This window comes from Rhea americana, unplaced genomic scaffold (assembly GCF_003343005.1).
Source record: "Rhea americana isolate MKP2758 unplaced genomic scaffold, rheAme1 scaffold_43, whole genome shotgun sequence".
Lineage (NCBI taxonomy): Eukaryota > Metazoa > Chordata > Aves > Rheiformes > Rheidae > Rhea > Rhea americana.
The window spans coordinates 5,489,280-5,516,790 of NW_028186568.1; the positions used below are offsets into that span (position 1 = coordinate 5,489,280).

Below are 27,511 nucleotides of genomic sequence, written 5' to 3' on the forward strand. Positions count from 1 at the left end.
AGTATTTCAATAAATCAGCTGAGCTAAAACTACCCAGAGCAGTATTAAATCTAACTAAGCATAGGAAAGAATGAATTGTTGGATGATTCAGCAAGAGGATGGGCAGCAGTAACAGATCAAATCATATTTATCCAGTTTACTTTGTTGATGCTTTGGTTCCAACATAAGTGTTTTAAATAAAGCATGAAACCTATTTATATCCTCAGGCTTCTAATCTGAATATTTCTGACTAGAATTCAGCTATGAGACATTTCTATCAACCCAGACATTTCTCCTTCCTCACTATGTTTCATTAATTATTGTTTTGAAAAGATGTTATTGTCARATTAGAGTACCAATACTTTTATAGTACTCCTCTCCTGAAAAGGATGTGTCTGTTCACTACAGCRAAATTATCACTGGGTTGGGAACACTATCAAAAGAAATCAAAGAAGGAGGAGTTTATTCTTCCTTAAGATAAATAAATAAAGTTTATTCTTCAATCTTGTAAAGAGAGGAAATGTTATCTTAGTCCCTTGCTGGTCCTGTACTGCTAACTGTAAACTTTGAAGGCTGCAGTATTTTGTCTATTTTGCATATAGAACAATCTTTTCCTCCTGTATATTTATACTGAAAAATTAAACAATTCATTAAAGAGAAAGAAAAGAAAAGAAAATAAGGAAGAAGAGTCGAACAGTCAATTGAACACTCCTTTCTACTTAAGGTTGTTACAGACCATCTTGGAGCCCAGATCAAAACAGTCAGGAGGGGCACAGAGGTTCAAGGTTCAGACGAAGCCTGTCTGTTTCACATTTACAAAGGGAAGGCTCCTCAGAAACATGGCTCTCGTGCACAGCCTTTCCTTTCCTGAAAATCTGTTTCTGTTTAAATTACGCTCCTGTAAAAACAAGACAGCTCTTTTGTTTTTAATAACAGAACATTTCCTAAATGAATATAAAAATCCCAGCTTTCAGGACAGGATTCTCTCAATGTGCAAATTGGAAAGTGGGAAATACAGTAGATAGAGGTATGGATCAGATAGACTGAAGTAGCATTGGCAACATACTGAGCAAAAGCAAACTTATGTTCATTGCAACAGCGTAAGTATAGAGCAGAAACAGTTGTTCTAAGAATCCCTCCAAATTCCTCCAAGCTAGGGGTCCCCAGGTTGCTCAGCTATCGAAACTGCGGTTACTATGGTTCTCCAAGGATAAGTAAGGGCCCTATGGGCCATATAGAACTTTGCTTAGCCCAGCTAGCTCTTGTGGGCCCCTCTGTGGCGTGTGTAACAGGATGGCTGGGATTTCCCAATATTCATAATATCCTCATATGCCTCTTCTGATGCTTTAACCATCAGACAGAAAAGGACACTTGTAAACTTCAGTATGTAGACTGCCAGGAACAAGAGTTGCTACTGTTCAGCTATGCCATTCTGAAGGGAAAGAGACTGTAATCAGGTCTACAACAAACACCTATATTTCAGTTGAATCCAGGTGACAAAAGAGTAGAAAGGAACTGTTACATAAAGTCACACCTGAAAGACAACAACCACTTCAAGGCTTATTTGCAAGAGCAGCTTAATTTGGCCTTAGTGTAGATGAAAATCACACTTCAAGAACTTCAGTGGCTAAAAGTAATTAAACACATTTGTTAGTGCTTATTACTGAAGAGTTTCTTATTCAAACTAGAATTCTGTTTTAATCCTAGTATCTGAAGGATTCTTAAGAACTGAGATTGAGGATGCTCAATTCTGGTTCAGTTAGGAATTGACTGTATACTCTCCTATGGCATGTGCTGTGCACAGTAACAGAACAGATGATCAGAAAATCAGAATCAGAAAAGCCCTGGCAGGCTTTTTATATAAGAATACACTATTGGAAAAGATGTATCATACTATGTTTGCAACTGAAAAACAGTTCTAAAACATAACCTACCAAAATATAGGAAAAAAAAAAATAGTATCCTCCATTAGATGTAATGCTCATGTTTGTTATAATGGAAAGAGACCAGAGGAAAACGCTGACCTACTTCTTCTCCCCCAAATTTGTTCACTCTGCTAAATTTTATAAACAGTTATGTTCGCTGTTTATGTAGGGAAACAACATTCGCTTAATGTTGAGTAGAAAAAAAGCAGGAAAATGAAATCGAAAAGCTACAAAACTTGACATGACTGTCAGGCAGTTAACAGCCAATACTTAAGTAAATTTTTTTTAATTGATGGATTTCAGGGGACAGTTATCCATTAGCTTTCCTATTCCCACTTTTTAGCTTACCCATCCAGAAGAGAAGTTAGCAAAGGGGCCACATCTGCAAACACTGTGTCTTGAGACTCAGAAGCATTGTAAACTCTGAGGATCAAAATGCAATGGTTAACTGATGAAAAAAATACAAATATGTTGCTACAAGAACATAAAATATAGAAAACGTAGGCCAGTAACACAAAACCTGTGACCCACTAACATTTCTATGACAGCAACAATTACAGATTGTATTTTAAAAGACTTATTTAGCTTGCCAACATGAAGCTGACAGATAGAAACTACTCACTGCTGCTCTAAACCAGACTTCCTCTGCCAGGCAATTAAAAGGTAATGAGGAAGAGCTGTGCTGCCATGGGAGTTACCACTTTGTTCAGGTGGCTAGAGGGAAAAAACCATGGGGCATGGCCAAACCTTGAAGGTTGCACAGGAAAGTCTGAAGTGCCTCCAGTATATTACAGAAGACAGCAATCTTGGAGCAGGACAGAAGCCAAAATCTACTAAAGGAGTGGTCTGCTTGCTTTTTGTGATGTATTCCAGGGGACTGGAAGTCAGCATTTCTGGTTCTCCCCTGATTTTTGGGGGGAGCGGCCGTTGTCTGTACTGGAGAGAGGGATCTGTGGAATTACATTTGTGGCTGTCTGATCTCATCCTAATCCTTTTGTCTGCCTCTCTGGCAGACTATCTTTTTCTTTAGGCAGTACTGATTCATCTTACTTTCTCCCACCTACCAGCTGACTGTGAAATACCTGCTGCGTGTGTCTCCTTTGTGTCAGGCCCTAAGGAAGGGAGTGGTTGGGTTGTGCTTCCTCTTGAGATGCAGGAAGGGACTGGGAAAAGAGGTACAGAGGCTGCAAACTTGCCTCAGGACTTGTCTCAAAGGAATCTGTGGCACAGCAGAAATCTAAAGGCCCTTGAGGTCATGTTTAATGATGCACTGTCTTCATGGGCAGCATCAGTTTAACATATTTTTCCTCCCCAACCCTGCTGAACTATCTATTCTGAGATGAGTATTTCTCACCAGAGGGAACAGATGGCTTTATGTTGTGATGTGGATTTCAGACTATTTTTTTACCACAATGAACAGCAATTAGATTAGTGTGCTATTCCACCTCTTAGAAAAGATCAATGACAACATAATTCTTGTATCAAAACAACTACATACATTTTTTTTTCAAATTCGAGAAAAAAAAAATCCAGCAAGGTTACATAGGGCCCTTCAAAGAAATTTTTTCCCTAACCCTTTCAGATATAAAATTTGTAGAACACAAAACTGGGACATGAAAATAAGAAATCATCAAAGGGAGAAAATTCTGATCATAAAACATGGATATYCTAATTCACTCATCTCTGTTCTAACGTGCCAAAAAAAGTAACCTCTCTGAGATTACAGCCTGCAAAAAGTACTGTTTATACAAGATGTATGAAATCTAAAACATGAACATCTTTAGTCACACTTTAGAATTTGAGGTTTGGATGTYTTCTTTGGAAAAAGTTTCCTTTTTGGATATCCTTCTGTTGTGATTCTTTTTTTGTTTACCCATTTTCCAATGATGCATGTTTTATATAGGTTACAGCAAAATGGCAAATTAGAAACAGAAATTTCAGTAGCAGCAAGTATTACAGAACATAGTAACTTCCTTATGTATATAGTGTACTGGTATGCTTCATTTAGCAATATTCTACATCTTGTATACATGATACTAAAAGTATTCTTGAATGAAGGACACAGTGTGCTCTTTAGCATTTATTCAAGCCCCTTTGCATATTTGACCAGGATCTGGCCATTAAGGTTTGTAGCCTGCACAAAGGTAGATTTAGTATTAACGTCTCCAAAAATAAGACTGCACAGAGGGACCATTGATACATAGATACAGAATTAGACCCAATCTACTTAGTTCAGCTTTCTGTTTCTGCAAGTGGCCAGAGGTAGAAGTAAGAAATAGCATGGTAGCTGGACACAGAATAATTCATCTCTGCGAGTGTCTCATCCTAATCCTTAATCATTGTAAACTGGCCTCAAAGCTGAAAGAGTTGAACTTCTGTTTCAACAAATACAGTTTCTGTTTGTGTCTTGCTGATTTTTTGGCCTGGAGTAACATCCTGTGGCAATGAGTTCCACAGTCAAATTATAAATTGTATAAAAACGTACTCTCTTTAATCAGGAAATGAGTACTTGTCTGGTTTGATGGACAAATACTGCTTGTTTTGTCATTCCACTGACATGCTGTCATACTAAACTGAGAAACCAACAAATATGCAGAGATGTGGCACACTTCTTATTGGGAGGACACAGTCACTGAATAGCAACACTCCATCCTTGCTTTGCATGCATACTCTTCAGTATGCTTTCTGCATCAAATTTTCAAGGTCAATATAAGAAAGGAAAAGCACTTCCAGACATTCTTCTCTGCTTCATTTATCATCTGCAAGCAATGAAATATTCATTAGCACCAAGTCCTGAATCTTAAACAACTTGGGTTCTAACTCCATGTATTGTGAAATGATGTTTTTTTCTTAACACATCAAAAATCTCCCTCAAAGCTACTACTTTAAAAAAATTAACTTAGGTGTTAATAATGAGATGTGAACACTTGATGTTGGTGGGTTTTGCAGTCAAATAAAGCAAACAGGTTGCAACAACCGCAGCTAGTACCAATCAGTTTTGGTAGCCTTATGTTTACACTGCAAATTAGTAGAGACAGCTAACTGTGTCAGGTGGTGGTAGCAGTTTAGAGAAAAGGCTTTGTGCTCCATGTTACAGTAACTACTCCAAATATTTACCCAACTTCCTGTAGGGATTTAACTGCCACTACTGAACTGCTGTGGTTCAAATGCTACCAGTCCACAAAAGAAGTATTTTAAAGTTGGCTTGAATTAGTCTTTACTACACTATAATCACAGCACTAGCTGAAGCATAGACATATACTTAAGTAGCTCTCTGAGAGCATGGCAGATGCAGCAAATMCAGAAAATCTGTTTCTGTAAACCCCTTTATTTTTACCAGAATGATGACAGACTTGTCCCTGTGTAGTGATTAATGTTAATTTCACCTTGAAAATTCTGAACTTTTTTATTTTGCTAACTGATTCACCAATAAAATTATAAAAGCATAACATGCTGAAAGCTGGAATTTTTTTCCTGAGCTGAAATCAAATATTTTGACATTTATTAGTTCCATAAAACATTGCTAAAAAAATAAACATTTCTGAGTTCATAAGAACCATATGCTCTTCTGTTTATAAAAAAGAGCTGTGCTGGGACAATGAAAAAACATTTCCCAAGAACTGCATTCTTTGAGGGATTTACATTTTTTTTAACCTTCTTCCTGATTATCAGGATCTACAGCACRTGTCCAGAGTCACAGTACCTCTGGAGTCCTGTGTCAATACCATTAACTGTGTTRCTCTACAGATTTGAATTCCAGCTTTAATCTGCATTCTCTTCAACTGGTATTGCTGTGTTAGGTATAGCTAGAGGGTGAAAGGAATTACTCCAAGTAGCTTGGCAGACATGCAAGGTGACCATGTACGTTAAGATATCACATATGTATGCCTTGTATCAAAGGAGTCCTATAACCTCTAGGGTCAGTAAAGCTTCCCAAAGATTTGCATCGTCTTAGGGATTTTCAGTTATTTGGTGCACAGTGTCCAGTCCTTAGTCTGGATGAGCAGAAAAGGGCAGCTTCTTAGAAGAATGCCTCAAGCAAAGGGTGAATAACAGGCAATGTTTAGCAAACCTACAGTAGTTTGGGTGGAACAGGCTCAGAACTGAAGTTTAAACCAGGATAGATAATTCATACTCGATATATCTGACTTTAAATACAAGTTTTGCTTTTAGTAAGGAAGCATGAGATTGTCCTCATGTGTTCCGTTTCCAGAGGGTTTTGAAACATAGTTCAGGGCAGAGAGCTACTGTATGAGTCACTGCAAGGTACACACAGAACTCAGTGAAGCAAAGTTTGCATTACAAGAAAGGCATGAGGCAAAATTTTGTATCTCTTGGTTTACACAGATCTTATTTGTATTAGTTTAATTCTTCATTCCTGTTTTCAGATGTTCAAGTCTGCTCCATTTTGAAAGAACACAAAGCACCTTTCGGCCTGACTCACTGCAGTTTTCTGTCTTATGGGTTGATTCTCTAATGCCTTGTAAGGCACAAAAAATAATTAAAATCCTTATTGCAGCTGATGCATTCAAAACTTCTCACACCTATGTGGGTTCTCTAGTGTCTAATTAGGAAAATGTTCACACTGCAACCTTTCTCTCAGAGGACCACTAATTTACACGCCACTACTCTGCTCAGCTCTCTATTTTCACTCCATTTTAACTCTAAACTATAAGTAGCATGACCGAACACCAGGTCTTAGAAGTCCTCAGTTCAATCATACTATATGTTTGATGCTGCAGTCATATAATCCACCTTAATTCCTCACCTTTAAAAGGTGGATAACATATTTTAATATCTCACAGCATGCTGCAAGGATCATGACAGCTACTAAGACATGTGAAGAGGGTCAAATAAGTCTCTACGTAGGTTTCAAACTTAAGCATATTGGTGGTCTTCACTGAGAATGAGGATGAAGCATATCATCTGTATCCTTGAGTGTATTATTCCGTCCTAGAAAGAATGTGAATACTACAGACTTTTTTTTAAAAAAAAGATCATTTTCTACCCAATGCGTATGAAAAAATTGGCTTTCACTGCACTAATCTGCCAGCAATCCAAACTGCTACACAGGACCACCCACCTCTCAAACTGAAAAGTCTTGTTTATTGATGCGTGACCAGGACGGTTACACTTTACAAGAACGGTTTCCTAAGAGGAAAACAAAATACTTCCAGTTAACAAGCACACAAATAAAAATGAAATACATATTTATCATTGCTTATGTTCCAGGTTACAACAGTAATTAAGGAATTAGAGAGATCATGAAGTGCAAAACCCTATTCCAGCAGTCACCAGCACTTGAGATTTTAGAACCTGCATACTGCAGTGAACTAGCCAGATCAGGAAAAAGGATCTCAGAACGCATTTAGATGATTAAARAGCAATAAGCACAAAATATGGGCACTTAAGTTCAGGAGAAAGATCCAAACCATCACCTAAACTTGTTATGTGCCTAGAAAGCCACAGACAAGTAAAACCAACATATCTAACTGCCACCAAAAGTACTAAAATGGCAAACAGAGCCCTTTTTCATTATAAGGCCAGTTTTCAGGGTGTCATTTCAGATTGCCTAAATATATATATTTGTGCCTATAATTGAACAGAAGATGCATATTTCATAGAATATCATGCTAGTGCACAACTATGAGAAAGAACAGCAGTGTCACAATTGCTAGAATTTGATGAGTTGTTAGTAGAATCCACTTTCCAGATGGACTGTGTAGCAGCTTTGCAAGCCTGTCAAATATGTCAGCAGCTCTTTAAAGTATTACTAAAGTGTAATCACAGCACCTTCATGTGTCTTAACTAGCAACTCCTGTGCCCTTTTACTCTTCATGACATATGCTGTTTAATTGAAGAGAAAAATAAAAAAATGAGCTTCCACTTCACATTCTCACTTGAAGTGGAAGCTAATCAGCACATAAGATGCCTCATCTAATTCAAGGAGGTTTCCTAGTATATTAACCTGCGATTACATTACGTTTTGATAGAACCGTTGAAGAAATTTCTACTGCTCTTCAGACAAATAGTTTGCAGTGTTAATGTCATTCAAACTAGTATTGCCACTCAATAAAGTAACAAGAGAATTGAACAAAGAACGATTGCAACAGTATGTCCAAAATGCAGGTGGCTAATTAAAAAAGTCACTTAAATTTCTTGTTTTATATTTACAAGCATTTTCCCTCTTTGGAGATATTTACAAGCATTTTCCCTCTTTGGAGAAGGCTAGTGTATCATTACCAATCTAATGATGGCAACACAGAATGAACTGTGTTATCTATCCCAGCAAACAGGCCAGTTTATCAGCAGTACAGATGTGAGTACAACACTGCTATAAGATGGCCTGACTCAGCAATTACAATAGGATCAGCAACCAACAGGCTCGGAGGAAAAAAAAAAGAAAAAAAAAAGAAAAAAAAAGAAAAGAAAAGGGCAAGGAAAATCATGTAAACTTATGAAACACCTTTCTGATTCAGTTATAAAATTTATTTGCAGACAAACTTTTCCCAAGGTGAGAAATGGGACAGGAAAAAAAAAACTCTGTGTAACAGAAACAAAAGAGTTGTTAATAGGCAGAAGTCTTCATATGAGCATTTGTAATGTCCTTCCTTTCTCAAGAAAGTCTACATATATGCTCTTTCAAAACTTTCAAGCCAATATACTTGAACTAAGAAAGAAATTAACAAGAAAAAATCTTGGAGACAGTCACTGTGGAGCCCTAAGGTTAGCAGCTAGATCCTCCATATGAAATATGATTGTATTTATACATGCAATCTAAGACTTTAAAATCTTGAATAAGCTCAAAAAGCTTATTTTGAGCCTTTTTTAGACTTTGGAATTACAATCCGCAGTTTAAAATCACAATATGATTGGAGTCACATCTAGGCAAGATGTGCTTGATTACAGCAAAGTTCATTTGTGTCCTTTGAAGAATTAATGACATCAATATCTAAATAAACAAGAGAAAAATAGGTCAAAGAACATCCTAAATTGAATGCAAGTAGTGTCAATCTCACAAAACAATACACAGTCATTTGTCTAAGTTAAAACTCTGCCTATGCACAGAGAGTTTCAAGGAAGCCTGAAGACAGCTTCTGGCAGAAGAGAAGCATTATACTGCATCATACTTCAAATTCTGGTACAGTATTTCACCATAAGACAGTTGTTTTTCCCTATTCTAGTTGAAACATGACAAGTTGTGGCCTAGATGAGACAGAATATTACCAGAGCTCTAGCACAGGCCAGGTACAATGTGAAGCTGAAGCCTGTCCATCAGACCAAACCATAGTTTCCCTGTACGTATGCTGGAGGGAAGTGAAAAGGAATCAAATGCTCTGTGACTGTGGTTCTCTAATGCAGCTCCGTTTTTTAATGTACATTGGCTCTAAAATGACCACGTTGCGTGCAGTTTTATACAACATTTTCCAGCAAGTTCAATGAAAAATCTGGAAAAACTGTCATGATTTAAATAACAGAACTCAGCACCTCTATCACAAGCAGACGGTCTAGCTTTGCCTTGATCTAATATTTCCTTTAAACTATAAATATTTTTTTGGAAAATGTCGAACTCATTTCCAAGAACGTGAGCTTTGACTAGGTTGAAACTAAAGCCTCAATAACAAATCAAAAAACACAATTTTATCTGAAAACTGCATACTTATGCTAGCTACAAGCGTAACATCTACAACTGTTGAAAGTAAAAAAGAATCAGACATAAACATTTTCTTTTACTTTTGTTAGATTAGTCTGTTGTATGACTGATTTTTTACAAAAAGCAGTCTTTATTCTCCCACATGAACTAGTATACTTTAAACAAAAATAGCAATTTTCTATTAAAAAAATCTTACTAAAAAACTAATGTAAACTTTAAGGTGTTTGATCAGAACTTTTAAGTATTTTAAATGAATAGATTTCAAAGAAAACCAAACAAACATTTGAAGTCAATATTGTCTTTTCCAAAAATAGGAAGATGGTAACTTACAAATTTCATTTTACCTTCAAGACCATGCATATGCTTATTTTCCTGAAATATTTCATAAGGACTCTTAAACATGGGAACAGGTTAGCATATTGAAGCTTACCAACTCATTCAAATTCAAACTCATACACTGATATAAGCAAGTAAAYGCTGTTCTGCTTGTAAAAATATAGACTGTAATATATCAGATTGCTATGAGAAATAATCCAAAACCTGATTATCTAATTTTTTTCTGTTTCATACAACAAAATGTAACAGGTGGGAAATGGTCACTGCATTGTGTAGTGCGATAAATGGGTCACGGTATTCAGAACACTATACCATTATAGATTCCCATTTTTTATCTCATGGCATATTTACTCTCACTAACTCTTCATGTGCTCTATTAGTTTCCCAATTGTGTATAGAAGCATCCACTCTATGCAACAGAGAACTGCCTAATGAAACTATAATTTAGAAGATTTAAATGCATAAGATATCTTAGGTCACCTCAACTACATTTTAAGCAGTATACTATAGAAGAGAATATAGAATATATAGAAGAGAATTTGGCTACTTACTGTGTAAATAACAATGAGCAAATGACTAAGAAGTATAACAGCTAAGAAAATTAAAAGTAAAATCTGAGTTAATACTTTAGCTCACACTATTGTGCCTTTTTCAATTTTATGTCTTGGTAGTGGCCTCAATTAATGCTGGAATGTCATCTGGATTTGCAACCTCAGTGTTCATTCTCCTTCCTCTGATGGATCTAAGCCAGAATCCTTTAACATGCTTGACTGCAATACTGCGTAGGCTGTTGTGGTACTTCATAAGATATCATATTTCTCTCTTAATCCCTTAGTTGTGTTGTAATAATAAAAATGAAAAAGTCTGACATAATTTTAGAAATGGTTACAGTAAATAGAAATGGCTCAAAGGGACTGCAGGATGTCTGCATCAGTTTGACTACTGCAAACACACAAGCATGGATGACTTTATCAGCAGAAGCACCAAGCTATTACTACTACAAAGAGCCAGGATGAAAATAGCATAAATCACCTGCTAATGCATCCATGGGATATCAGAGCTGGGTACCTACTGAGAAATTCTACCTAATTTTCTTATGAACTTATTATTCGCATGTTCTTTTTGTCTCTCTTTCCTAATATCTGTGAATATGCTCCTGAATATTAATATTAAAATTATTATACTCACATCATCAACTGCATATGCCACTTTTTCAGAATTTTTTTTTTGCCTGTAAGAAAATAAAAAGTGTTTGATAATAGAGGAAAAGATACCTCTCAAACCATAAATATTTTATATAAGTCAGGAAAGTCAGTGCTGAAGATGTCTGTGAACTACAAGTTGTCTAAAGAGTAACTTTCAGAATATTCATTTCTATTGTATCCACGTACATGCAAACATCACAGTTATTTATGAATATAAACCAAATTAACGTGCAACCAAGCAAAATAATCTATTTTAAAAAAGCAAATTTAGAACAAGCCCAATTCAGACTAGTTCATGTGCAATGTTGTTTTTAGATCACCATTGGAAAACTTGTAACAAAAARCTTTCACAATTGCATATTGAACTGAAAAAAAAATGTCTTTTTATATATTTGGCCCTGATTCTGCAAATACAGTCAGAAGTAATTTTGCATCTATTACTAGTCTAAACAATGGGACTGTTAAAGCGTATAAATGCATTCATGTGTGTAAGTGTTTTCAGACTCAGTCCTTAGTTTTACAACTAAGTTTTGTTTAAGCCTAACTTTTCTTAATATACCAAAAGGAAATTTAACAATTGCATGTTTGTCACAGTCCATCGTGTTCTACCCTATGATTTAGCAGCCAATTGCACTACTCCATACAGCAACAAAAACAGGATTTGTTCCATCACAGGTACACTAAGCACAGGGTAACGCAAGATGCCCCTTCAGGCTCCTTGAAATTTCTTGTCTGACATTTTTGTTTTAATCAAAACAAACAAACAAACAAAAAWAWATATATATATATATTTAAAGATTTGCCGTAAGAGTATAGACTTTTAAAACATTGTATGTATTCTTTTAGAAATATCAGCCAAGGAAAGTAAATTAAGGTCACAAATTAGTTATTCTCTAATTGGGCAAATCATGATGTTACTATTTTCTAGACACCTATTTTTCCCCTATTTTCTCTGTTTGTGTATATATCAATCTCTACCTTTCATGTTTTTCATCTATGGAGAATTCAGCTTGTTATGGCACATACTTCCATCTAATCCCTCTTTTCCTTTTAAATCTTGGGATGTGTTGACATTTAGTTATGGTAAGTGTATTACGAATTAGGAATGTAGAGCCAAATACTAAAATAGATAGAATTACAAGTGTTTGTGCTGACAGAAAATCTGTTCTATAGCATTACAAAACAACCATAACGCTGAAGGTCTCTCTCTACACATAACTTCTGACAGATGTTATTAAATTACTGTATCCCAGGATTTGTACAGGAGAGTGAATATACTTTAAATTGGTAGCAGCTGTGTTGCTTCTGTCAAGCTAGGGATAATCCTAGTTTGTTGAACTGCTATGGCTTTCTATTCAGGTAGACAGATCTTTAGACAAGGAGATGAGATTGACTAAAGCCAACTTAACAGGAGAAAGAAAAGGAAATAGCAATTATTTGCTATGATACCATCATAGTCTTCCCACACGTAAAAAAAAAAAAAAAAAAAAAAAAAAAAACAGAAAAATCAAGAACACAATTCTCACATAAAAGCTATTGCTTTCTCCATATATTAACTACGAATCAGCTAAGATTATAACACAGCCAAAATAAATTACCTATCTTGTGGTATTGTATGTCCAGCAGCAGTATCAAAAGGTAGTAATGGTCGGATCCTGCAGTGTACTCTGATATTCCCTCTTAATTCCTAGGATTAGAATATTAACATGCAATTAATACAAAGTCCTGGAGAGGACAGATACATTAGAATAAGTTACATAGGCATAAATGTATTTAAGAAAACAGGTAAGTGTTTGCAACATCAGAGCTTTAGACTTTCCAGGGAGAAACAAAAATAGCATCAAGTATCATTTGTCCTCCTCTAACTTTAACTGAGAAAGTGCAGGCTCTTCAGAGCCATGGAATGGTGTGACCCTCCCTAGTCTAGATGGAAAAAGAAAAAAAAAAGAAAGAAAAAGAAAAAGGATTTCAATCTGAGCCATTTCCCTCTTCAGTCTTCTTCTTCACACACCTATATTAACTTGGCAGGCAACAAGTTGAAGCACTCCATTTCTCAAACACCAGACCAGAGGAAGATGTGGAACATAAAACATTCTCTTCCTTTTTCCCTCCGTCATGTATTCATATATGACTAAAAAGCCAGTAAGTGATTTTTCTCTGTAGACTGTTTCAGACTTTGGTTTATCTAACTTGGTGCTTTTCTTTCCCTTTTGCTGGTGTTCACTTTTTGCCTTATATTAATGAAAACAGCTTGTCTGTGATGACTAGTGAACACTGTCATTAACTCCCCATTGCCTTGGGGAATATCTTTTCTGTAAACTGCAACACAAAGCAAAATTTGGAAGGCAAGTATTTTGTAACAAAGAGTTTTGTAACAAAGAGTCATTTTCCTAGGCACAAAAATTTAAAAGAATTTTGTTTGAAGATGGCATGTTTCTAAAAATCAGGTCTCTTGTAGAGGTCATGAGTCAGGCAACCCAAAACTAGTAATTTGTAGTGGGGAGGAAGACTAAAGTTAACAGTGCAAAAACAAAAAATGAATCCCAAATGGACCATCAGTAATAAATGAGAAGGATATAGTTAAGATATATTTGGAAWAATAAAATTTTGCAATTTCAAGTCAATCATTTAAAAAAATCTAGAACAATTTCAGGGCAACATTTTTATTTAATCAAGCTTGAATTTATACACCTTGAATTTCACATTGTAAGGAAATTGCTAAATGAGAAGTGGTATTTCCTGGGAGTTGCAGTTTTAGAAAAGCGGATTGGGAAACTCAGTTTTCAAAAATGGATCATACTCTTTAGGGAAACATGCCCCAGGAGAGCATTTGGAAGATGTTTGTGTAAAATGAATGAGCTGAACCTTATTGTAAAACAAAGTGCCTCAGCAAAGAAATGCATTGTATATAACAGGCAGGTGATATATCTACGAAAAGTATATCCRTTACTTTTACTGATGAGGCAAGTATAGGCATCATTACAAGAAAATATAAAATATTCTGTCATTAAAGATACTTACAACTAAACTGTTATGTAGAGCTCGCCTCTTATGCTTTTCTTTCTCATATCTCTCTGTTACCTCTTGTAGGGACTGCTCAAGATCAAAAGCTTTTATCTGGAACACTGGAAGAAGAAAGTTACTTCAAAGAACTGAATTCTATGACTTTACAGAATGGGTTTACCAACAGCACCTCCTGGAACATAAGCATAAACCTCTTTAACTTCTACCACACCTAAGTTAATATGGTCAGTTTGTGATTTACCAACCACCTCTGAAAAACTCCATCTTACTTCTTGCTATGAAATGGCTAGGCAAAGTTGTTGTTAGTTACCACAAGTATACATGTGCAATCTTGAAAAATAATCAAAAAGAYGAGATATTCAAAGGTAGTTTAAACACGCCAGCTTAGTTGGACTATCATTAGTTGGCAGCGAAACCTAAAACCGAAACTTGAAGCAAACTGCTTCTGGATGGGGCTAAGTCATGCCATGTTATTAGATTAGTCACAAGATCTATCATTAATCCTCACTCTGATTTTCAATACTACTAATCCTGTAAACAGCTATAAGATTGCCCTTTACAATAGATGCATTTACTTCATGACTAAGATTTCATAGAAAAAAGACTAATCTTTTAGACCCTAGAGAGTCTCCATAAAAACTGAGGCGAGCAAAATGGGACATTATAAAAGTTTTCACAAATGATTTTATTTCAGCCCAATTACATTAACATTGAGCAGGCCTAAAACAAAAATACAGTCCAGAAGGCTCATGAAGTAGTTGTAAACCTGTGTAAAAAGCAAGTTTTTAGGAAACCCAGTGAGAAATCAATYTGCCCAGCAATTAGTGACCTGTTTGAACATGTACAGCAGCAACCAGCCAGAACCACAGTTTCAGAGCTGAGTTAGCAAGCTGGTCATCAGGCTGAATACGTGCTATCCTACAAAGAAAGGAATGGACTTTTAGGGTCGCAGCATGTAACATAYACCAGTTATGCTCTCTGATGTAGACTAAAAATTAGAAAACTTCAAAGGACCTTTGTTTGCACTGGAGATTTTTGCAACACTCAAGCTGTTCACCTCCAGCTCATGTTTCTCCACAGTGCATGCATCCAGGAAAACATGATGCCAATAGCTGAAGAGTCAAAGTCTAAGAGCTCCACCAAGAAAAATCCCTTTCTAGCATTCAGTATGTGTAGTAACACTAGTTTGTATTGGACTGGAGAATCACATGCAAGTAAATACTACAATAAATTGTCAAAACTGACTGATATTCACTGGCCCCTAATTTCATACAGTACTTTTTTAAAAAAAAATAGATGTTAATCCATTGATTGGTTAAGTAACCTTCATAAAAATATGTTAACAATTTATAAACTTGTGTTCACACAAACTTYCAATTCTTGAAGTTTCCTGGATAAGCAGTAAAGTTGAGCAGCAGGTGCCAAGGATGCTCTTTCATTCTTTCAATCTTGAAAAGAAAATACTTGATTGTTTCAATATTTAAGTGATCTCTGCATGATGATTCTGAGAAGTCTACTGGACACTATAGGTTTTGTTTCAGTTAACCCATGCTTTCATTACTCAAAAATGTTTCTAACTAACCTTTTATGGCGAAGGTGACTGTTAAAGCAGAAAAAAAACCTTTGGGGCTTCCTAATTTGACACAAGGGTTTTTGAGCAGGCAGGTGAAGGACTGAGATCTGTATAAAATGAGTCAAGTTGTTGCGCCTATTTGATGCTATTTTCATATTTTTAAGAGTGAACTGTTTTAATCTCTCATCTTCTGTAAAGCTTCATGTGCAGCACAGATAAGCTTCTTGAATAGAAGCTTCACAGAGCAAACTTCTTTATACATAAATTACTTCTGAACTTTTTATTTATCTGAATGTGGAGCTATTCAGTTTTAAACCTAACCATTTATCTACCATTTTCCTAGATTTCTGCTTCGCTTCAGCTACAAACTACTCAGGAGTTACAATTTTTCACTGATAATCAAGGAGTGCCAGTGAGTACATCTGTTTTGAAATACTAGTAACCCACTGCTATTCATTATTCAAGAGTAGTAGTCATAACACGCATGCAGCCACTATACACATTTAACCCTTTTACCCACGCTTTGCCTGTCTCATTTACTTATACAGAAGCTTTCTGGKAACTGAGAATGTTTTCTCTATTCTTCTGTTTAAACAGCACTGAGCACAGCTGGGATTTTAGTTAATAATCAGGTCCATATTAGTGGAAGAGTGAAAGGAGTGATATCYTGCAAACATATTCAGGCTTGTAAAATCTCTTGAGTCGACAGTCCTGGCTAAGGAGCTCTTCATTCCCTCTTTTCAATGTGACACCAGTCCTTCAGCTGTGCTGGCACAACTGCTTGTGGGGTCACACTGTAAATGGATCAGGGAACYGATCTAGGCTAAAAGCAACCCTCCTTACTGACTAGTTTTTGTCCTAGATCAGTTCCCTGATCTGTTTTGTGTRTGGTCACAGAGTTGCACCAGCATAACTGAAAGGCCAAGGCCAGTGACACAAACAACAGGAGCAGTATAACCTAGCACAGCCATCAAAAGTTATGGATGTGTAGCTGTCCCCACAGGTCCCTGAGGTTTTTTGTGCTTCTTTCCAGACTAGACTCCAGTTTAAAAAGGAGGTCACTCCAACCTTGCCTCTTAGGATAAGCTGCTATGACACAATAGACTTAGCTGCAAAATCCTTTTGAATTCTTTTGAAGCTGTTTTACATCCTGCGACACCTGTAGCACAGTTCTTTGGGCTGCTGCAATATTTCTGTTACATGCACAGATTCACTGAGCATTTCGCTTCCTAAATCTCCGAGTTAATTTTTATAGGTCTTCCTATTTTGTTTTGTATTGTGGGAGGAACATTTTCAAGATATAAAGAATCTGGATCCAAGACCTCTCTCCTCCTCCCCTACTCCATTCTAAGAAGGAGAGGCTGTCCAGAGGCAGCTGAGATGGTGGGACTCCACTGTCCAACTGTGGGACAAAGGTGGTATTCACATTCCATAAATACAAGTTATTAGCACAGTGTAGAGCTCAGCTTTCTACAGGAGGAAGGACTCTGAGGCACAGCACCTAGATTCCAGCATATGGGCAAAGGTGGAGATAATCTCCTTGCCCATTTTTCCTTCTTCATTACCCTGGAGAGAAAATGTCCTTGAACCACAAAGGATGYACAAGCCATTGAGCTCCAGCAGCTTTCACAAAATATGTTAGTAACCTGCAGCAACACCTCTGTCACATATTCACATGGACAGATTTTGCGTATTAGTACCTGCCATCTTGCCAAGCAGTGAGAACAGTAGTTTTCCGTCTGTGAATCTATTCTGCATGCATAGATGCTGTTCTTTTCTTTCTGATAATACCTGCATGGTAAAGCATGCTAGGAAGTCACCTTAAATTTTCAGAATTTCCTACCCTTCCAAAAATCTGCTTAATTATTTTACCTGCCTCAGTAGAATCATTTGCAATCAGGTGGCCAATATTTTTTCTCAGTTGACAGTAGGTTTGTTTATAAAGGAAACAGGCCTGTAATAACAGAATGCTGTTTTCTCCTATATGAATTACTGATTTTTGTTACTGTTTTACTGGGAAAGATAGCAACTTCCTGATTTTCAGACTATGATTCAATATTTCTAAGCAAAGGAGTACTCAGTTATTACACGGAAGTTTTATAGCTTGCTGCATGACCACTTGAGCTTCRGGATTCACCTTTTTGAATATTTCTTATATAATTCTGTTGCTCATTTTCAGTTTCTGTTTTAGGATTAAACTGGTAACATATGTTATCTCTAGAATACATATTTTGGGCTTTCTGCTTAGAAAAAAATTATATGTAATTTCAGGATGGCAATTCTGAATATAATATTTAATCTTAAAATAGAAACCCAATCTGAAGTGTTTGAGAGAGGCCAGAAAAATGTCCAGCTCAGGAACATAAGACATTCACCTAAACACCAATACATTACTTTCATATAGGTGAGGAAGCTCCTCCTGGTTATGATTTCATAAAACAGTTTACCGTGAAGTGCAAGGCCAAAACAGACAATAGGAATTTGCAAGGCCTTATAAGGAATATTTATTATTTATTTACCCCATATCTGTTCATGTGCCAAGTCCAACCTTCTATCTGTCCCGTTAGCCCCCTGTTTCAATAAGGGCAACATTTACCTTTACTTAGGTTTACTTTTCTACTTTGTTTTTTCCAGACTCAAAGACAACTTGTTTAAGAATTTTCTGTACATGGATAACAGAGTGATCTAACTCATTACAATTAACCATTTTAACCATGACTTAATACATAACATACAGGGAAAAGTTCTGCAAACATCTGTCATTGAGCATGCTGCTTGTCACTCCTGAAATGAGTAGTCCCACTGAAATCAAATCAATCCCAAAATTCATTATTTCAAACAAAAATAAAAAGAGATTTTTTTTTGTAATATGGCAACACATGGATATCAGAATGTGTGTTATACATGGGCTCCAAGAATAAGTTCCTGAATTTACAGTTAGTTCACCAAATTGATGCAAGTCAAACAATGTTACCCCCCATTTCACAATCACATATGTGTTATATTCTCAGGCCTCCTAGGAGCTGCAATAGAATCAAGGACACTGAGAGTGGGTACAAAGATCCATACCAACAGGTCAGGTGTAGGACCAAGTCACCTTGGCCTCAGTTACAGGGGCAGAGAACGCTAGTGCATTGCAGGGTGTGCTTTATATGTACACATGAACAAGGAYCTGAACTTTGAAACTGCAGTCCTTATGGTGTTAGTATCTACGCACTAGCATGTGTATTGGTTTTTGATTTAGAAGTAAATTTTTCTCCTTAAATACACAGAAAAATAATTAAAAATAGAGTCTGTCCTAATTTTCAGACATTATTTTGAGAGGTCTCTGAAATCTCTTGAGTCCTTTACTGGTATAGTCAAAAGTAAAAGGAATTTTAGCTAAAGCAACATTTTTCTTATTCAGCTGCTCTAAAAACAAGATAACAAGGCTGAGGTTTTCAGATTTAAAATGTTACAGCTGAGCCAATCCAGCAGCCTAGTAGCAGCTGCTACCAGCACAAAAACTAAATCTGAACAATTTTTCAGCCTCACAGCCCTGTGAAAACGAAGGATTATTTGTATTCTTTGTAACACTTCCTGATGACTCTATGACGATCTAAGGTCAAATGAAGAAATGTGCTACCATTTCAGCAACCTGTGCCTCAGAACCAAACCCAACCTTCCAATGTTACTAACATTTAACAGTGAAATTGTTGATGATAGTGTTTGAAATGTAAGTGCAATGAGCCTTACTTTGCATTGCTTCATTTTGCAGCTGTATCCTTTGGGTTGCCGTCAAAACTTGGTAAAGGTAAGTCTTGCATTGATGCTGAAAGTCTTTTGAAAGCTCAAGAGCAAATGAACGAAGGCTCTTCAGGTCTTGCTTAAGCCTCTTATCAGCAAAATAATAAAAAAAGTTATAAAGACATAAAAACAGAAGTTGAGGAAGAATCAAAATAATTGCAATGCAAATAATTATAGTGAGATATYACAGTCAAGAACACTCAACTTCATGAAAGGAAGTCATCAGGAGTGCATCTTTCAGTATATTTTGAGAAGAACACTGCAAGATATTCAGCAATTTCATTTCCTAAAGACTTAAGCAAGGCTTAAAGATCTTTACCATCTTATTGCACATTCTTGGGCTATTACAGTCTCAGGTGTAACAAAGTATCTTTTGTATTTCATCAAACAAAAGTAACTGTGAATGTACTTTCCACTTATAAAACAAATGTAGAATAAGCAATTCTCATTTTCTACTCATTTTCTACACTGCCTTCAGCAGTGTTTGCTAAGGTTCACTATAAGTAATTTCTTAAATAAGCCAACTCTCTGGATTCCTATGAAAACAAATGTATTTTGAGAAGGTCAGACATCTTTATTGTTCAGAAAAGTATATGATTATATTATTATATAATATTGTATTATTATTGTAACTCAGTACAACATATATCGTGTGACTTTAAAATATTTATATTCAGAGCATCTTACATTCACTTAAAAGTTCAAATAAAGTAAAAATAAATTGCCTTAATTTTAAAATTAGTCAGCTTTCTAACTTCAAGGTCTTGGAACAGGCACTTAAAGTTATCTATAAAAGGAGCTTAACAATGTCTTATCTCACAGCGCACTGTGACAGTTCATTAGTCAGCCTGCTGAAAAGTATCACAATTATTCTGTGAGACTTAAATTGTTCCAGTTGTGGTAATAACCTTGAATTAATTGACAAGTTTTAATAATAAAACAATAACTAAACTAAAGGGAGGCAATCGCTGTAGTTGTCAGTCTCAAAAGCCACCGAACGTATAACTGGGAAGAAACCAWTTTTTTTTTCTATTACAGGTATAGGATTACCATTAATTTAGACTTATCCGGAGAGTGTTCAACTCTAGCATACATTTATTTCTGATAGTAAGCCATCTCAATCCACCGATACTGCATCACAAGCAGGTCTGCCATTTTAGCTAACCTAAAATGTAAAACAGCACTGCAAGATCTACTGGGAAGAACCACTATAATTACACTAAATCCTTTTGCGTATTTAGAATTAGGTTCCTTTCCTGAGTTATTTTTTGGTTATTCTATAGAGGCTTTCAAAACTGCCCCGAGAAAAACTGAAATTTGTAAGTGTCCTTGAAAGGAATTCACTATTCTACAGAGTAACTTAAGGAGCATGTACTTCAACAAAGGAAAATACTATTTCAATACTACTGGGAAAATTTTCCAATATCTTTAATGCAGAATTAAGACTGCCTGACTGAGCACACAGTAAAATACTCTTCCTTCTCAGTGCTTCCAATATGGATGAACTCCYAGTGACATCAACAGACTTTGCAGCCTAGTGCTGCAAAACTGCTACAAGTTTTAAGCTAACTGAGGCATTGCTACACTTCACTGCAAGCAATGCTGTGAATGCAGTAAGCCATAGATCAGGTTCAGATCTATTTTTTTTCTTGTTTTTTACTCTATTTGATAAACACATACATGTTTAGAGCATAAACTATGGCTAGATTATTACTAATTGTTTTTACCTGTATTGCTCTGTGAAGCTGTGTTACAACAGAACTTCTCTGCAATGTCTGCTGCTGTCCATGAGCAGAGTAGGGCTGCAGAATTTTATTAGCACTTCTTCCAAACAATCCTTGATACTGTTTAAAAGAAAAAAAAAGACACATTGAAGACTCAAAAGTGTATTTTATTCTAACATTAGAGATTCCTAGTAGCTATAATTAAAAAAACAACATCTAAAAAAAATGCATGTTATCTCCTACCACATGAAACGCCATATTTGGAACGGAGGCATTGAAGATGTCCTTTATGAGCTGCACATTAGAAATACCTGCCTCCCTCACTAACCTAGAGAGACTAGATCAGATGCTGACACGTACACTGCAGACTTCGCGTTCATTGCAGGCTGAGCGTTACAGTTCCCCATCTCACATTGCATAGAGCACGTCAAACATCCCAAACTTGTTATATCAGCATGGCTTGTTACCATCCTGTGCAGGCCTGGTAAGTAGCATGTAATAGTATGGCCTCACTATTTATTTAAATATTCCTATAAAGAATGCTTAGCAATTTATATGAAATATTAAGTTTACTCTTGGAAAACCCGTGCACAGGCTGCAGTTTCACAAGACTTTGGCACCAACACTGGCTTAGGATGTTGGTGCTTCTGGCTACTCCTTCCCACCTCAACACTGCTGCACCTTTTCTTGGTGACAGTACAACTGCTTTTTGGGCTATGCTGAGAACCAGACCAAGGAAACTGGCCCAGCTTATAAGTAAACCAATCAAATATATATTTTAAAGCTTAACTGTTTCTTGTTCCTTTTCATGGTGTGGCATTGCAAACTTGCTAACACAAATGATGATCATATACTATGGGGACAAGTAGCACCTAGGATTCTTGTGAAGCCAAAGCCCGGGTGAGAAAAAGCATCCACACCTAAAGGTTTTGTCAAGCAGAGGAGATACTTGCACTCTTTCTGAGAAAGGCACTATTTCATCTCCAAAAACACAAGGGAAGTTAATAACTTAGAAACTCAGTACACAAACTGCCTGTTGGGTTAAGTTAAGGATCAATAAAATGCAGGTGATGAGAGAGTGCCTTCCAACTGGAGTGAACTCCTAAGTATCCTAAGGAGTGATTATGGAAGCTAGTATTCTTCCTAGGTCCAGCACGTAAGGRTGCATATTAGGCAATACAGCAGGTAATCATTTATGGCATGTTGGCCAAATACAAATTTAAGAGGTTCCTTTCAGAATGCGTAGATTAAGCACGTTTCTTTTTCTACTCTGTCACCTTTGTCCCTGTAATCATTTATAACTGAATCATCTGATAACGTGTGATTCTGTAGATATTTAATTTCTTTGCTTTTACCTTTTTATGATTCATGTGAAGGATCATCTCAGGGTAACCGGCTAACATCACAATATTCTATTTCTGTAGGGTGGTAAACTTCAACACCAGAACACTGGAATGCTTTTGCAGTACCTAAAACCCCATACTTATCCTTGAGGATCTAAACAGTTACAACTGTGTCTTCTCTTATTGTAAAGGGCTGCTTTAGCAGGTGGTTTGAAGTATCGATATTTAATCCAGAAGGGTCTCTGATATGCAGCATGGTCTGCGGGGAGGGAAAGCACCCGTTAATGGCTAGAGTGCTGCAGGAGCTGGTAATGCACAGMCCCTGACTTGCTCTTTCTTTTCTCTCAGTTCCTGCCAGCACTGACTCCCCTGCATTCARTAGAGTTGCAATGGTGCAAAACTGCAGTAATGAAAAAGTAAGTTAGGCTTTCAGGGATCAAAGCAACCAAAGCAAATTTTAAAGCATATGGAGAATAATCCTGTCTAATAGCATACATCAAGCTATCATTCAAAAGTAATATTTATGGCCAAATTTTTGAGATGTTGAAATCAAATGGAAAATAGTGTAAGTTTGAATATTTACAGGCAAGAATACAAAAGTGAAATCTCTGTAGACTTCTAGTGAAATTCTGCACTGTACTATATTAAAAACTGTATTTTGATGATTTATAGATGGTTATTCAAGTGCCAATCCTGGCACTTAAAATCAGCTGCAACTTCTTCACTTCTTCTTTCCTGCAATCTATTGATATCTATCATTGCTTAACCAGTACTGATAGCTTCCTTCCTTATTTTTGGAATGCATTTATCTCCAGCACAGGCTTACTTCGCAGCTTACTCACTCCATAATTTAAATAATTGGGAACTGCAGTCACAGAATTTAACAGAGCAATACCAGAGTACAATGRTATAAAAGAGCTAACTCTACTCACATAGTGGAGTTTGATTTATTTCCAATCATCTGATAGTGATAGGTAAAAAATAAACAAATAATTAATTGCAGTTTAACTACAGTTGACATGTGCAAGAACACTACCACAATGTTCTGGAGTTCTTAGAATTAAAAATGGCTCTAATCACATGTGAAAAGTTAGGCATATGTATATAACCAATTGCAGTATTTGAGCTCTGTTATTTAATAAGTCTAAGCTAGTTAAAACTGAATGTGCTAACATCTAAGATATTTTCTACAATCTGCAAAGGTCCCTCTAACCTCATTTTTGATAAAATGGATAAGAACAGGCTGGTAAATTCTACTTTTTCTTTGCAGTCAACTTCACTTTCACTATCAGATTTATCTTTAATGGAAATGCTCCCTTGGATTTTAGGTTTTATCCATTAAAGTGATTGTAGATTTAGCATTCATCAGAACTGCTTGCAGCCCAGGATTTTTAAATTCTTGCTCATGCATGAGAAGCAGAAAACTGACTATAAAACTCTTTATAGCTAGCTTTATWATAAACAGAAGTGAAACTAAGCCACTTAAATAACATTCTCCAAATTGAAATCTCAGTTCTGCAATCAGATCCATTCTGGTAGACTGGGCTGTATGCATGTAAGACTGCAGGATCAGGACTTGCAGAGCCACAGACAAAAGCAAGGGGCATGAAGGTCGACAAACACTTTAATTAAAAGAAAGGAGTTTGAATAACATGAGATACTGAAGAAATAATTCAGGTAGAGAGCTAACATCTTTTAATACTTGTCTGCTTCAAACATGTTTCCAAATAGGGAAAGATAAGTTTGTAGTCTATAGAGAAAGTATTTTATTTTTATGTTCAGTTACAACCCTTACAAAACACTTCTAGAAGAACAGTGAACCAGGTTGTAGAATATAGTGATAGAGCTACTTACTCGTGATTGTCTTAAGGCTATAAAGCAAGGAATGGTCTATAGTATGAGACAACATTTTTATTAGACCGATAAAAGCTACYGAAAAACATTTACATTGCAAAATGTTATTAATGACCATCCTCATAAGCCTTTCTTCAAAGCTCCCTAACTCATTTCAGCCAAAATGAATCCATTAAGTTATTACAAGTTAAGTACGAGACCTCTGTTCACCCAACTCACTTTTATTGAACTTGCTTCAACTCAATCACTCAGGCAGCTCCACCAGCAGATCTGGAGGGTCAGTAAACACTAAACAGCATGCAATGATGGAGAGCTGATGGCAATAACTTTTTTTTWAAAAAAAGAAAAACAGCATAACTAGTGAAGAAGTGGGAGATGTGGTGTAACATTGCACAACCTTACACTCATCTAATTAAAATAAATATCCTTTTAAATGAGGACTCTTAACTTAARACTCCTTCGTGTCCGTTTAGCTCACATTTTCAAATTGCTGGAGTAAATCAACCCAGCAGAAACTAAAATCTTTTAAGTGTATTTAAATAGCTGACAGCGTAGAAATATCAGTGCATGCTTAGTTACAAAGTATTTCGACTAACCCTTTGCCACTGTTTCTGACTGGTAACACTAGCATGTTAGTCCTATTCCTCTTTCAGCACTTTGTAATAAACCAAAATAAGGTCRTATTTTTTTCCAGCAGCTATACATTTCATCCATGACTGGAGGGCTAAAATGAACAGAGATGGATGCATGAACAGAGATTCAAACTGTCTGGCTTTGAAGTGAATCTTGTCTACTGTACACATCTAAGATATCCTATTGTAGATGCACTGAGCTCTTGAATGATCTTTGCACAAGCATGAACTAAAGTTCCAAGTTCTACAAATACTGTGGAAGTAAGCAAGTGGGTAGCAGATAGGTGCCCCASATAAAGTGGGTTTGAAGTTTTTCAAAGCTGAATTGCAAGCTAGATGGTACTGCTGAACTGAGTTTTGATAGGTACACAAAAGAATATCACATTAACGTTTTCATATATTGAGAGTAGGTACGTTATGCAGATTCTATGGTGTATATTATACATATATTATGCTTATTAAAGCATGGACTTACCCTACAGACTCTCGACAACGCAGATAAAAAGTCAATTAACCATAAAACACAAATCCATTGAACATAATGCTTCATTACTTCTAACGTTCTGTGTTTGTGGAAGTAAAAAGCCAGATTGGATACATAAGTTTCTTGGTAAATATGATAAAGCAGAACAGAAATAAAGATTTTTCTCAAAATAAATGACAGCATTTTTTTGTATACCTAGCAAAACCCATTTCAAACATACCATCTGGCTTCCAATCAGGCTTTGAAAAGCTATATTAAACCCACTTTTATCCGCAAGCGTTAAGAAAGCCACAGGGAGGGTAAGTGGCTTTCCTGAGGTCACCCAACCATTTAATGATTCAGCCTGGATTAGAATCTCCTGGCTGACAGTCTCTATTACAACCAATGCTCACAACCAGCTCTGGTCTACCATTATAAATAAATATTCAAAATTCTCTAGATCTCTGAAGTCCTGCCTTTGAAGACAACAAACATTTGTCACAAGCTGCTTCCTGTTTCAATAATGTTCTAGAAACAAGACAGACTCCTGTAGAAAAATATAGGGAAATGAGGGCATCTGGCTGTAGCTCTGTGCTCTATAATTGATTTTTGCAATATACAGCTTTTCCTAGACAAATGTAACTCAAGTGCTAATAAGGCATACACCAGGGCATCTTTAGTAAGCCTACTCATAACAAAATATGGCTCTGGCATTCTATGAACAGTCCTTTTTAAAGTATAGTCCTGTTTATGTTTACAAGGTATTCCTTCAAAATCTGCCCCTGCACTTTAGACAGACATTTTTCCTGCAAGTCAAAATTAAATTGCATATGCAATGGTTGTAGTCAGTCCCTCAGTTCACTTTCATAAGTTTAAAATATTGGCATGCTATCTGTTGTTAGGAGTGCTATTTACATTTAAAAGAAAGATTGAGCCTTAATCTTTTCCTCGATTTCCCCAGCAGGAAAATAGTAAAGTAGTCTTCAGTGTCTTTTTTCTGTGTCTTCATATGAATTCTTTTTGAAAGAAACAAATGATAGATACCTCTGCAAGTTTTAAATGAAGAAGTGCATTTTCAGTTTCCAGTACAACTATTCTTTCTTCTTTAGCCTAAAGGGGGAAAAAAGTAAAAATGAAATAAATAAGTCTAGCTAAACTACCACCRTTATTTCATTACAGTAACTTTCATTATTATATACCACACTTTCTCAACTTTCCTAAATCAAAGGACTATCTACCCACAGTCTTCATGGCACAACCTTATTTGGCTGCAACTCTTTAAAAGTTAGGATAGATTTTGACTATTCTTTTATCACTTATGTTTTTTCTCATTTTGTCTGCTTGCATGGAAATACATACGCTTTCCAAGTTGTATCTTGATGTCTTCCAGACCACTAGTACTTAGAGAAGTGCTATTTTATTTATTTATAAATAATCACATGTTTCCCATTTCCTGGGCTGCATTGTTAGAGATCTTCAATGGCATAAGTGCAAGATACATTTTCCATACTAGTAGTGTCTGCTGAAATAGCTGGGACCCTTCCCATTTAGCCRCAGGGCTGGCAAGGATGCTCACAACTGCAAATCCTGATTTATTACCCAGCTCCAAAGGGACTGCTCTTTCCACCACACCAGATTGCTTGGCAAATTCCCCTAGGTTACCATATTTAGGATCCTCTCCTCAATTTTAAGCCCGAAAATTTACTTTTAAAGGAAAGGGGCAGACAAGGCGTGCCACAGGCATGCTGTAAGAGACTCCTTGCAATCAGACCAGGAATCCCAGGACAGTTAAATACTGGCACGTTAAACGCACATCTTTTTTCGGTTAGGCGTTTACTCTAAGTACTCAACATATATTAGTCGAGCTTGAAAGCCTGCAGATACGTAAAAAAAAACCCCGAGTTTTGGAACAAGACGGGATTCGTACCAGCAGCCAAGAAAGGTGCGGGCTGCCCGCGCTTCCCCGCACTCGAGGAGAAGCCGGGGCGGCCCCTCGACCGGGGAAGCGCGAGT

The 27,511-nt window shown here is 36.4% G+C and overlaps 1 protein-coding gene across 1 annotated transcript in view; it reads right to left on the reverse strand.

Annotated features, from left to right (window-relative positions):
- Window positions 1–27,511, reverse strand: part of KIF25 (kinesin family member 25) — a 44,053-nt gene that overhangs the window by 16,240 nt on the left and 302 nt on the right. Inside the window, exons 2-9 of the mRNA XM_085315540.1 lie at window positions 26,543–26,610; window positions 21,210–21,326; window positions 19,432–19,570; window positions 14,121–14,224; window positions 12,698–12,786; window positions 11,083–11,125; window positions 6,988–7,055; window positions 2,253–2,327 (exon numbers count right to left, since the gene is read on the reverse strand). Of these exons, the coding sequence (XP_085171666.1) occupies window positions 2,253–2,327; window positions 6,988–7,055; window positions 11,083–11,125; window positions 12,698–12,786; window positions 14,121–14,224; window positions 19,432–19,570; window positions 21,210–21,326; window positions 26,543–26,610 (703 nt within the window). The remainder of the gene's footprint in view (window positions 1–2,252; window positions 2,328–6,987; window positions 7,056–11,082; window positions 11,126–12,697; window positions 12,787–14,120; window positions 14,225–19,431; window positions 19,571–21,209; window positions 21,327–26,542; window positions 26,611–27,511) is intronic.